Here is a 14,124-nt window from a genome sequence, read left to right as displayed (position 1 = left end):
CAGGCTGAGCCTGGGGTGCGGTCAAGGCAGAGAACAGGTGGAGTATGCAAGAAAATATTCTGATTATAAAATAATTTTACACGAACATTTATGCCTCCTTTTCAGCAGGTGTAAAAATTTTTCTCCCTCCATTCATGGCATGATTTCTGCTGCTTATGCTAGTATTTTATAAAGACATATGGAGGGGCATTTTCAATATGACGTCCAAGACCAACTGTAGATATTTTGGTGAAAATGTCTTAAAATTCTCGTTCTGAACATAGCAATTTTCAAACTGGAAAACATCTTTTTTTTTTTAATTTCGAAAATCGCTAATGTCTAGACGTTTCTGTGCTCAGTACATATTTCTTTAGATACCATCTTAAAATAAAAGTCCTAGAGAAAAACACACAAATAGAAGCCATATGGATGGCTGTGTGGCACCAGTCCTAGAAAATGGCCACCTAGACAGCCCAGCAGAGCAGAAGGACAAATTAGTTGTCAGTGAAGTGGACTTCACATTATTACAGGGCTGACATTCTGTATTCCCCAAAGAAGCAGTTGAGCCCTGAACTACAGGTCCCAGAAGTCCTTGCAAGACGAAGAGAGGAGAGAGAGAAGTTTGGAAAATAGGGAGTGGACCTCCCTTCCCAGCAGGGGGAGCCCGGGCTACAGGCCGGGTGAGCTAGGTACTCCTTTCCCCACTAGAGGGAGATGGAAGGATGAAGCTCAGTTTCCCTGGCTTCACCGTCAATATATAAATTCCCCCCAGCTGTGAGAAGGGAAAGGCAGATTTCCTGGAGGCTTTGGGTCATCAGGAGAAAAAGGAGACGTATGAAGGGAGAGATGTCATGGAGTATGTAGAGGAAGGCAGGAGTCTGGCCCTAGAGCAGCCTAAGGAGGAAGAGCCAGCTTCCATGGAGTGGGAGACTGCAAAGATTGCCCTACGCAGTCCCTAAAGGTACTGGAGAAGGCCCTGGGGAAGAGGCCCAGAGAGGTGGGGGAGAAACTGCCAGCCCTACTCCTCCTAGGGTTATCCCAGATTGGGTGAAAGGCAGGTGGCTGGCTATTGCTGACAAGGACTATTAATGATGAGGTACTGCTTTCTGAGCCATGGAGCGGTAAGGGAGACCAGCTGGACTGTGGGATGGTGAACTGCCCTTCTGAAAGGGGAAAAGTTAAAACCCCATAAGGGGGCCTGGACTCCGGTGGAGCTGAATGTTTGCTGAGGGATTTTGGGCCTGGTTAATACTGAGTGTTTGGGGAAGACTGTATTCCAAGGACTGTGTTTTTCTTTCATGGAAGCTATAGCCTGAAGATTTTTTTGTCCTATTCTTTTTTTTTTGTATTTTTCTGAACAATGGGATAAGGCCTGGGGGCCTTATCCTGGTGGACACGAACATGGTTTAGGGGTTTTTGAAATCCCCTGCTAATAAATCTTTCTTGATCCGGAGTTCCTGTGTCAGCAGTGTTTGTTCCAGAAATCCAGGAGCAGCGAGCCTGCAGGCTCCCTTCCACCACGCGGTAGAATTGTACCCCCTTTACAACATATAGGGACCCAGGTACAAATCCCACCTTAACACCCATATTCTGTATTGTGAGCCCTCCAGAAACACCTAAAAACTTACTGTACACCACTACAAAAGCCCTCAGATCTGAAGGTATCTTATCTATAGGTACAGTTGTATTTTGTAGGTTTTGGAAGGCTGACAATTTTCACCACAAGTGTACTAGTTAGAGTGGATATGGACCTGGATCCATTTCTCTACAGTCCATTGCACGAACCACTAGCCTAACTCCAGGGAACAGCTTGCTGTTCTAATAACACCAAGTACACATCAGGTACTATGGTACAATAGGAAATTTGTAGAATTGAAAAATTCCTGCCACAGGTTGAAACATCTGGAGAAAATCTCAGGATACTGATGCAAAATTACAATGGAAGTCTACATTTCGATGGTATAAAAAAAAAAACTATTCAATAGGCTAAACAGAAGTTTTACTCCTTACAAATAGAAGGAAATCATTTAGAACAAAAGAAATTAAGTTTGTTTTCTGTTTTTTTGTTGTTTTACTCATTGACAACTGGTGCCTCAAAACAAAATAGCACAGAGGTCCTGTGCCTGTCAGCTGAAGATCTAGCCCAGTGTTTCCCATCTGGTCCTACAGTACCCCTTGCATCAGGTTTTCAGGCTATCCACAATGAATATGCATGAAAGATTTGCATTTAATGGAGGCAGTGTATGCAAATCAAGTTCATGCATATTCATTGTTGACATCCTGAAAAACTGACTGGAAAGGGATACAGCAGCACTGGACTTGGGAAACACTGATCTAGCCCAACATTTTTCATATAAGATCATGAAAATTAGATCAACTATTCCTCCCAATTTAGAGGAAGTAGTTAACTTCTCTGTTATATTCCTGAGGTGTGTCTAGTAGATAGATATTGGGTATTTTTTCTATTTATCATTAGTACTATTAAGTCCTTATTTTAAAAAAAAATGTCTAAATCTTCCTGTTTACCAGACAGTTGTCCTGCATATTTAATGGCGGATCCACCATCTCAAATAACTGAATGACTATAAATGCAAAATGTTTTCTTCCAGGATGGGCATTTTCCACCTACTTTAGGAGGAATTATTCTGACTCCACTTATTAAAAACTCTTCTTTGGATGCAAGTCTTCCAACCAAATTATAGACCAGTGGCAAGCATCCCATTAGTTGCCAAATTAGCAGAGGCTTATGTTGCAGAATTAACACCAGAATTTTCGGTGCACCTACACCTGTTACAATTTGGGTTTAGACCACATCATTCCACAGAATCAGTTTTATTGGCTATTGTTTCTGAGATAAAAACATTAATTGCCTATGGTAAATCTGCCATTCTCCTGCAGTTTGATCTTACTGCAGTGTTTATACAATATATCATAATCTACAGCATCAAATTAAGCTCAGTAGTGATTTCAGGTAAAGTCCAGTCTTGGATACAATAATTTACTTCTAGACATTATATGGTTAAAATGGCAGATCAAATCTTGGCTGGCAGGACTCCATCCTGTGGAGTAACCCAAGCTCCATTATCTCCAGTACTATTTAAGATATATGTGACATCCTTTTGTTATAATTTTTCCCTTATAGAGACATTTTTTTTCATATGCTGATTGACATTTTTGTTGATACCAATTCAGGATTTATTGCAGATCTTGCTTTGTATAAGAAAGTTGGAAGTATTAAGTATAGCACATGGATTTAAATTAAATAGAAACAAGACAAGTTGCTCTGGCTAGATCGTGTTGGTCAAAATACGCCTAAAGAACTGTCTTTTCCTGATGGCTTATATTGAAGATTGACAATGTTTCGAAGATACCTGGCATTTATTTGGATACGCTTCTATCTTTGAAGACTCATACTGAGACAGTGATTAAATACACTTTTTATAAAAACTGTATAGACTTAGGAAAATTCATTCATTTTTTTTTTTTTTTTTTTGAGGTAAAATATTTTTTTCAATTCTGGCTCAGGCAGTGTTCTTATCTACATTGGGTTTATATTGTCTCCTTTCAGCTAGTTTGATTTCAAGACTATAAGTGATTCAGAATACTGCAGCTAAGATGATTCTAGGACCGATCATGCTACACCCACATTGATAAAACTTCACTGGTTACCTATTAAAGCTTTATTTTTAAATAAATAGTCATGGTGGGTTTATAAGGTGTTTAGAGATACATGTCTAGAATATTTATTTTCTTTTCCACCTTCTCCTTCATCCTGAGCTATAAATTCTTGTTTATCTATTTTCCATCTTTTGTGAAGGTTAAATTAAAAAAAAAAAAAGCCTGACTTCATTTCCTTATCAAGCAGCTTCTGTATGGTGTTACCTGCTGATTTCAGAATGATTTCTTATCTACTATTCCAGAAACAATTGAAGACCTATTTGTTTAGAAAATTTCTTTATTAAGACGTTTTTTTATACTGCTTTTATCTCTCTCATTCTTTTTGCTATTTTGAATAATTGAATTTGGTGTTATTCGCTTTGAACCTATATATGGGAGTTGGCAGACTATAAGCATCATTACTACCTATGCACATGCCTACCTGACTTCTTAACCTAGGCCTCCTGTTATAAAATTACCTCATAATATCCAATACATATATTCAGAATTATATGTTGGTAGCAAAGCCACTCACTGCATTATAGTGTAAATTGAGATTTCAAGAGAGAAGTGTCTCCTTCTCCTTACAAATCTGAACATTTAATACAGTGAATGGCTCAGCTGTGATTGGTCATGGAGCCTGTCTGGCTCCTAAAAGGGCGATCCTGATTGGGAAGGAGTGAGGTTCTTTGTTTCCAAATCAGGATCGCTCTTTTAGGTGCCAGACAGGCTCCGATGACCAATCACAGCTGAGCTGTGATCGGCAGCTTGCCCCAGCCATGTGTGGCAGGAAAACAGTGGTCCTCCGTCGGTGACCCTGTAAGAACGGCAAGTTTAAAAAAAAATCACGAAACCAAGGGGAGGCTTCTGGGTTAGCGACAGGCACTATGTGGGAATCACTGTTGCTGCCAAGGACCTGTTCAATCAGAGGGAGAATTGTGGGTGGGGTAGTGGAGGGAAGGAGAGATGTTGCAGGAGGAATGAGGGGCATAAGTGTTGGACATGAGTTGGAGGGGGAGGAAGGGGTGAAATCTTGTATATGGGGGTTGAGGGGAAAGTGAGATGCTGCATGGAGAGGGGCCAGAGATGGAGAAATGCTGGGCATAGAGGTGGAGGGAAGGGAGAGATGGTGCATGGGGGAGAGCGGGAGAACCAACATGATGTAATATTGGGGGGGGGGGGGTGCAAAAATATTTCTCGGACACTAAGGTTGCCTTGAACTGAAAAGGTCTGGGAACCACTGTCCTAAAGGGATAAAAATTATTTGGTTTATTTAAGCAGCTGATGTCGTCTCAGGCTCCAAATGTTTGGAATTCTCTTGCTTTAAAGTTAGAAGACTTGAATAATTATGATAATTTTTGGAAACATTTGAAGACCATTTTAACAGATTTGTTAGCTAAGTTTGTTGTAATTAATCAGAAGGTACAACTGAAATTCCCCGAGGTTTGTCTCGGTACTCAGGTTTTAATCTATTGAAGGCTGCCTAGAATTTATGGGTCAGGTGATCTAGAAATTTGAATGTAATGTAAAAGAAACTTATACTATAAGTGACAGAAGCTATTCACCAGGTAGAGATCTACATTCTAGATCTTCAAGTTGGTGAATATCTACTGGATGGAACATGACATGAGACCTACATAAATCTACTGTAATAAAAAATATTCTCCCTTTGGAGAATGTTTCTATTTTTAAAGACAAAAGGAACACATTAGGGTGAACAGTTGCTCTCATCTTGCAATTTTGGAGGTTTTTTTGAATAGTGAATCTCTTGTCAGCTTTAATTATCACTCCCATAAAAGATAATTAAGCTTTGTGGCATAATAGACCAACCACATCCACCCTCTTTAAGTGCACAAATGTCACCAAAGTCAGAGCAGTGAAAAGGGTGGAACAGTTACTCTGAAAAGTTTTGATGCTAGGAAAAGCACATAGCTGGTGGTACCTGATTTAGGACGAGTGGGGCTTGATAACACAAACTGGAAAATAAAAATACACCACTATAAAAAAAAAATCAATTGCAGCTGTGTCACAGCAAATAAAAGAAGATATATTGTGAATTCCAGCTAACTTACTAGTCACACACACAAGGACCAACACTGGCTACACATATAGTAGTAGGATTTTCTTATCTATGCCTATCCCAGCTGAATTTATATTCATTCATCTTTTTGACTTCATATACAACTTTTTTTAAGTTAGCCCCCTTATTTTCTGACTCCAGTTATTTTACCATATCTATGCCTTCCACTTTCGCATACACCCCCTGCTGTCTATGAAGATGTTTTATTGTATATTGTGTTGATATTATATGTTGATATTGCAAGTAGCAAACCATGGTGCTCATTTTCAAAAGAGAAAAACGTCTAAAAAGTGGCGCTCTCCAAAACATCCAAATTAGTATTTTCGAAACCCATTTCCCAGACATTTTTCTATGCTATTCATCTGCAGTGTGTACAAATCTCAAGGGGATGTATTATGGGTAGGATCTGGGTGTTCCTAAAACCAAGACATTTTTCAGCCATAATGGAACAAAACGAAAACATCCAGGACTAAAACTAAGACATTTTGAGTTAGACCTGTTTTGATAATGATTAAGGCACAATAAAAGTGCCGTAAATGACCACTGGAGGAATAAAGGAATGACCTCCCCTTACTCCACCGTGGTCACTGACCCCCTCCCCCCCCCCAATATAAAAGAAACAGTACATACCAGCCTCTATGACAGCCTCAGATGTTATAGCCAACCCTATTAGAGCAGCAAGAAGGACCCTGGAGTAGCCTAGTGGTTGGTGCAGTGCACTATGGAGAAGGGGACCCAGGCCACACTTGTGGTGGAATGTGTCAGTCTTCCAAAACTCATCCAAAATCTACCGTACCCACATATAGGTGATCCCTTTACCCATAAGGGCTATTGTAGTGGTGTACAGTTGGGGGGCGGTGGGTTTTGGAGGACTCAACAGTGAGATCTGTACCTGGGAGCTTTTATATGAAGTTCACAGCAGTGCACCCTAGGGTGCTCCATTGCTCTCCTGGGATGTGTGTGGCCAGTCTACTAAGAATACTGGGTCCTCCTATATCCCAATGGCTTGATTTTGTGCGCTATGCACTTGAACTTTTTTTTTCTTTTTTCGAAAATGACCTGAAAAGATAAATGCAGAGAGCACAAAACATCTAGCATGTGCCCATTATTTATTTGTTTGTGACATTATATCCCACATTATCCCAACCAAGTTTGAGTTCAATGGGGCTTACAATAAACAGTGTAGGAAACATAAAGAATAATGCATAAGAAAGTAAATTGTACATGAAGTAAAGAAAAAGTTAATGGTAAATAGAGTAATAACTAATTCCGGTAATAATTAATTGTTTGAGATACGGTTGTTCTTTGTGAGGGTTTGAATAGGAATGATTTGAGGATTTTGCAGAATCTAGTATATTCCTGAATATTTCTTATTTTGGGTGGTAAGGAGTTCCACCATTTGGTTCCCAGGTAAGTGAAATCTGCAGAGTGGACAGTTTTGTAGATCACTTTTTTGCAATTTGGGAGGTGTAGTCTGAGATAGTTTGTTGCCTCATATTTAGTGTTTCTTTGAAGTACATTTATTAATAGTACCATATAGTCTGAAGCTGTGCCATTTAGTATTTGAAAGATAACGGTACATAATTTGAAGGTGATCCTCGCTTTGATGGGAAGTCAGTGTAATTTGAATAATAAAGGGGAGGCACTTTCGAAACAAGAGATTTTGTATATGAACCTGGCTGCGGTGTTCTGAGCTGTTTGGAGTTTTTTCAACAGGTACTCCCTTACAGCCACCATATATGGAATCACAATAATCAAATTGGGATAATGTTAATGATTGTACCAATAGTCTGAATGTTTCTGATGAGAAATAGGGTCTGATCCTTTTATTTTCCAAAAACAGTGGAAAGATTTCGTGATTACCGAGGAAATCAGAGTATCAAATGTTAAATGTTTGTCTATAATTATACCTAGAATTTTCAGATTATTGTCAATGGGGAATGAAGTGTCAATTGTGAAACTGTTGTAGATGTTTTGGTCAAACAGATGCCATATCGAAAATGCCCCTCCACATTCTGTTATATGAATATTTTTACTCTGTATAAATACCGCCTTGGTTGATTATTTTTTTTTCAAAAGGCAATAAATAAATTCTAATGCACAAAAATACATCAGGATATCAGATGTAAATACAGAACACATACATACACCTCTCTTTCCTCAATAGGCAGTCAATCCAGATTTCTTATTCAATGAACATTTTAATTTAGCTTCAACAATGATCAAAAGCTTTTATGTCTATGTCCTTACCCCATTTCCTCTTAGTGAAATACGCATCAGCATTGGGGTCATTAAAGTGCCTACTCATCAGGGTCTCTCCTCCAGCATGGAAATCATAGGCAAACACAAGAGCTTTAAAAAAAAAAAAAAAAAAAAAGACAGCTTCTTTAATTGCAACATTATTTTCAAACTATTCAAAATATCAAGAAGAAACAAAAACATTTGACCACTAGTTATGCAGACTACTTACAGTGTTCACCAAATGCTTTAGTGGTAAATACTTCTCGCAAGGTTACAATATTTGAGTGCTGAATATTTTTCCACATATCAACTAAACCCATGCACTTTGTGTTTACAAGACGAAAACCTGATAACATAAGAGAAATTTATGGCAAATGTAATAAATATGTAAGTTTATCTCACTTACAGAAAGTCGTATTATAAAACGTTAAAAGCATATGGAGAAATGGGAGACAAACAGTTTGGTTTGGATTGTGAAAATTTCTTCATAGCATGTTCTTTTCAACCCCCCCCCCCTTTTCACAAAGCTGTGACATCACAGCCCATTCAAAGTGAATGGGATGGGTAAGCATTACTACATGGCTTTGTGTAAAAAAAAAAAAGGGGGGGGGGGAAGTGGGGGTGTTAATTTCCTATTCCTCATATACAGCCATTAATTTTTTAAACTTTAAACTATAAGGTACTTGTGTATTTATGACAATGCATGAAAATAACAGTAGGCAATACAGTTTAACTCTACCAAAACAAAACCATTATTCAGAAATATGAGAGAATCTTTAAATCAAAAATACATACCAAAGGCAGGAAAAATCCCAGGCACCTAAAATTCAGCGCCGGCATATGTTTTACATATATTGTGTTGTGTCATCTACATTGTTTTGAATATTCATTCATATACACTATGTATGTTTTTATGTGCTCACTATATATAATGCTTTACATGTTATTTTATATGTCCCTAGACTCCTGAAGCAGGCCTGTGGCAGAAACAGAGATCTGTGTAGAGTCTGTAATAAAGTTTTTTTTTTTTTTTTTTTTAACCCTACTGTCCCAGTCTCTGGAGTGATTGGTCCACTTCCCACTCTCTCTTTTTGTTCAATTGTTTTGTGGGATTTTGTTGTTCATCCACATAGGTGGATTATCCGTCCTTATCGATACCTTAACCATGCAATATGTACATATTTTTGAAAATTCAAAACTGCACATATTTCCAAATCCCAGCCCTAAGGAGTCCCCCTTCCCTTTTACTGTGGGTAATATTACATGTGTATTGGTAATTACAAAGAGACCATTTCTGTGGGTAAAGGATAGAAATGGCTTTGAAAATAGTTACTACAGCACTGGAACAAGACTGGAAACAAGTGGATCTTCATAATATTTAGCAAATCACTACATCAATGAAACAACTAGTTCAGACACTTATGTTGAACAAAATTGAGCATGGACTATAAATGCTTGCTGGAAAATTATGGACAGTATAGATCACACCTTCAGAAATTTTGCCCCCATCTTTTATTTTTTTTGGAAGGACACTATCTCTGTCAGGCTTCTAAATATAAGCAACCCGTTTAGCTAGAATACCATTTGGTACAAGTTTGAAAAATCCTCCAGCCATAATGGAGCAAAACTCTTATACTGTGTGAAGCCCCACATAGCGCATCCCAGCATGCACTGGGCAGGGCTGAGCGTTGCCATTTTTGAGGCGGCGCTGCTGGATTAGAAGGGAGTCTATCTTTCTCCTCCAACAAAGGTGTGGGGGGGGAGGGGGAGATGGGGAAGAGGGCTGCTAGACCACCAGGTTGGGGGGGGACTTGATTTGCAGCCCACTGTGCCACCAGGGCTTTTCTTGGGGGGATACGGGAGGCTGCAGACCCATCGGAATCTCCAGCCCCCCTGAACTTGTGTCGGGGGGGGGGGGAGGCTGCATTGGGGGGAATGAGTGGTCTGCTAGCATGCAAATGTATGCTGGACAAGGCTCACCATTCCTCCCCCAATGGTCTGCAAAACCCTAACACCAGCTCCGAGCTGGCCTAGGGTTTGCCGTGGACAGCGCACCAATGTTTGGCGCGTTGCTTGCTGATCATTGGGGAGGAATATGTTTAGCATGCATTTGCATGCTACTTGCGCTAAGAGCCCTGTTTTGCATGCTAGTTGCATTCAGAGCCGGGGGCTCCGATTACGGGGCAGTAGCAAAAACCGCTAGTATGGCGCTAATAGCCTCTAGCGCCTGTGTTTGCTTCTGATCATTGGCTCATCAGTATCTGGGAGGAAAGAGTATCAGTCATTGCACAACAGAGACAGAGCCAATGATTGCAGTTTACTGGAGAGAGTCCTCTGCAATAGGCTACGTGAGATGGGAGAGATTATAACATAACAGAAATACTTCTGGGTAGTTGTAAATGAAGGTTCATGGTGCAAATCCCTGTCCTGGTTCTGAATGAACTAGAAGCTCAATGGAGCATGAGAAATCTGAAAAGAACATCATACGGGAGAGAGGAAAAAAAAAAGCAGAACCATTGTCCACAGAGGAACCAGACTGCAGCCAGCAGGCTACAGATCTCCAGAAATAAATCAGGTTAATGCCAGTAAATTGGCAATGGCGGGCTAGGTACTGTCTTAAAAAGTGATAAGCAGCAGATGAGAGAATTACAATCTAGAAACATAATGGAACATGGAGTAGAAGCCAAGTAGAAATTGGAGGGTTACAACTCCCTAGAAACAAAACAGGCTGATACTGGCAGTTGGTGGTGGCTAGGCACAGTCCAATAAGGTCATGGGAACATAAACAGCAGTATTGTTCAGGTAAAATCCTCACTAGGGGGAGGGGAGATCACAGAACTCCAACACTATTCTCTACAATACTGGCTCTCAGAACGAGAAACAAATAGCAACCGATGCTCAACACTAACAGCATGCAAATTATATGACTATAGCGTTGAGCCTTGGTCGGTAAAGGGGTTGGAACGTTCCTGATGGATGCCCACAAGAGCTGTGAGGTAGGCACAGCTCTTGAGCGCATGTCCAGTGAACAGAGGGGAGGTGAGGCTCCTGATGTGCTTAACAGTCATGGGCTCAGTCTTCTGTTAAATAACCACCCCTTCCAAACAGCAGGACTAGGACTTTTTGCTCTTCAGAAGTATGGAAACGGTGGCTTCCTCTACTAGACCCATCGCAATGCTAAGTTGGTGCCTGATCTTTTGGAAGAGGCAAAAAAGCAGCAGCCAGAACTCTTGCCTTCTCTCCAGCAGTCATTGGAGGCACCTTGGACATGTGAAGCAGCATAGGCTTCTGCCTTTCTGTGTCCTTGCCTTCATGCTCAAGCAGAAATCCTGGGCAGAGACGGCTGTAAAAGTCACCCTGCCCTAACTGAAACCTACTGACAGCTCTGGAGCTATAGGCAGATTTTAGTTGTTAGGGCAGGGGTTTTCCATGAGCTAAAACCAGTCTAAATGAAACGTTGCAAGCATGGCAACCTTTCAGTGTCTCCGGTAATTTTAGGTAGCTGATTAGATTTCAATTTTATTTTATTTGTTGCATTTATATCCCACATTTTCCCACCTTTTTGGTGGTAAAGAGACAGGCCAGGCAGAGACTGAATGCTGAATTACGTATATTTGGGGACAGCTGCTGCATGGAACATCACTGGTGATTTTGATGCACAACTGAGTGACAGGCAGCCCTGTGCTTACCTGTTTAGTAGCAGAAATAGCTTGCAGTCCTTTGGGACTGTATTTAATTCAGCAAGTGCCGTAGTACATGGCCTATGGACATGTGTCTGAAGGGGCTAAGCCTTAAAGAGCCATGAGCAGGAAAGTAATTTTGGTTCCAGATAAGGAAGAGAAAGGTCAAGGGGCTGTGGCCACCAAGGACCTACAGACCAACATATTCGATAAACAAACTCATCCTCCTCAGCCTGGTAAACTTTCATTATGAAGAAGTGCAAACCTTCAGCAAAATTCTAGTTTAGCAGTGAGCGCACCACCTGAGGAGCAGGTAGTGTTAAGCAGCTCTTCTGGGGCTCCTCTTCCTAAGCCTGTCCAGATGGACCTAGTTTTCTTTTGAGAAAGTTGCTAGCTCGCAGGATAATCCAGTCACTTTACAAAATATGTGGCAGATGGTTACTCAAATAGAACAGTCGATTCAGAAGACACTTCCAAATTTGTGCCAATTCTCCCAAGACACCATGGTTAAAATAACTGAATTTGAAAATATGATGCAAAAAAAAGTGAGCACAGCGTTGAAAAACTGACTCTTCAATTTCAGCATTGCAGTTTATCTATTCATGTTAAGATGGAAGAAAAACTCTGTCGAGCTAAAAACCATAGGCTCTTCAATTTTTCTGTAATACATTATTTAGCACCACTGAAACCTTTGAAAATATATTTAGAGTAGGTTTTAAATATGTTAAACTGAGAGAGTATCTACCTGAGAATATTGTATTATGTATCTAGAGGTTCCAGAGCATACCAATAGGAGGCTGGTATGGATCAAATTTCTTCTCCTGACAGCTTAGACATATCTCAATTTCTACAATCTTCACAGGAAATAATTATCTATGCGAGCCACTTATTAGTGACCTGTCTGACTGAAGCTGTCAAAAAGGATATTTTGAAATTGTAGTTTGGTTCCTTTCTGTGAACAGATATATATTTCCTGATGTGGCCAAGCATACAATTTTGTAGAATACAATTCTACAGCTGAAACCCAAGGGTTCTAGCTATAGGAGCTACTTTTTTTCTTAGGCTCCCATGTAAATGATCACATATGGGACTAATCGATATATTTTTACTGATCCCGCTCACTTAGAATCTTTTCTTCAGGAAAAACCTGTTTTGTAAGGTATAGTTATAAAAGACTATTATTTTTGCTGAAGATAATGGAGGTTAAATTGTATTAGATATTAGGCCTATCACTCAATAGTCATATTTGTTATTTTATTTCTGTTATGCAAAAGAGATTTCCATGTTGAGGATTTGAGATGGTTTTTCTTTTTTTTTTTTTTAATTTTCTCGCTTTTTCCTTTGAAGCATTCCATCTTCTTTTCCTTATCATATATATGTAATACAATAGGCTTGCTTTTCTGAAGTAACCTGTGAAAACTGTAAGGCAGTTTATAGCTATTTTGCATGCTGTTTTATAGATTCTTAAATTTGTAATTTTTCAATTTGTATTATCTTTACATTATTTTTTATTCTTTAATTTTTTTAGGGCTGCATTTTGATTAAAATTTATAATCACGATTAATGGTGTTATTTATCAAAAACTGGCATAAGAACCGATATCCTACAAGTCAATATTTATGGCTGACAACTAGGATATATCCTTAGCAGTATAGACTAGAATGGTTGGGCAGATTGGATGAACCAATTAGTCTCTCTCTTTCATCATCAAATAGGAGATAAATATTTTCAAAGTTGTTAAATTGCATGCGGATTGTGAGAAATTGCTGGAAGATTCTGGGAGACCGGGCATCCAAATGGCAGATGTAACTCAATGTAGACAAGTGAAAAGTGAGGCATGTAGGGAAGAATAATCCAAATTACAGTAAATTACAAATCCCATCAGGTCCCATCGCTTTGTCTACTTTTAGTTTAGCTAGTGCTTCACGAACACAGTCCTCTGAGAACGGGTCTTGGCCTACCACACATCCATCCCCATTAGCATTCTGAGGTCCTACCCCTGGACTTTCATCCATGAACACAGAACAGAAATAGTTGTTAAGCAGTTCAGCTTTATCCTTAATAGCTTCCACATATTCCTCCCCCTCAGCTTTGAGCCTCACAATGCTATTATGGCACTTCCCCCTGTTACATACATACCTGAAAAACATCTTATCCAGCTTCTCTTAGCTCATTCAGGTATTCTTGCCTGGTCCTCTTTCTGAGTCGTCTCATAATGTATGAAAGCTAATCTCCTTTCCTTTACCTTTTTGGCTACTACATTTGAGAACCAGAGCGGCCTTCTTTTCCTCTTTCCTTTATGTAATTTATTAATATAAAAGGTTAGTCTTGTCTACTGCTTTTCTACTTCATTCAGTTGTTCCCATCCTACTAACTCTTAAAATTCCCCCATCTCAGCAAAGTTAGTTCTTTTGAAATCCAAGACCTTCAATCTTGAATAAGCCCTCTCCTCTGTCTTAATACTGAACCACACCATTCGGTGATCAC

The 14,124-nt window shown here is 39.6% G+C and overlaps 1 protein-coding gene across 4 annotated transcripts in view; it reads right to left on the bottom strand.

The window, feature by feature from the left end:
• PAN3 (poly(A) specific ribonuclease subunit PAN3) overlaps positions 1 to 14,124 on the bottom strand; it is a 219,670-nt gene that overhangs the window by 73,544 nt on the left and 132,002 nt on the right. For all 4 annotated transcript variants that reach the window (XM_030200338.1, XM_030200339.1, XM_030200340.1 and 1 more), the window contains 2 exons: positions 8,187 to 8,303; positions 7,967 to 8,068 (listed from right to left, as the gene is read on the bottom strand). In XM_030200338.1, the coding sequence (XP_030056198.1) occupies positions 7,967 to 8,068; positions 8,187 to 8,303 (219 nt within the window). The remainder of the gene's footprint in view (positions 1 to 7,966; positions 8,069 to 8,186; positions 8,304 to 14,124) is intronic.

Source organism: Microcaecilia unicolor, chromosome 4 (genome assembly GCF_901765095.1).
Source record: "Microcaecilia unicolor chromosome 4, aMicUni1.1, whole genome shotgun sequence".
NCBI classification, from domain to species: Eukaryota; Metazoa; Chordata; class Amphibia; order Gymnophiona; family Siphonopidae; genus Microcaecilia; species Microcaecilia unicolor.
This window is presented reverse-complemented; position numbering and strand designations above follow the sequence as displayed.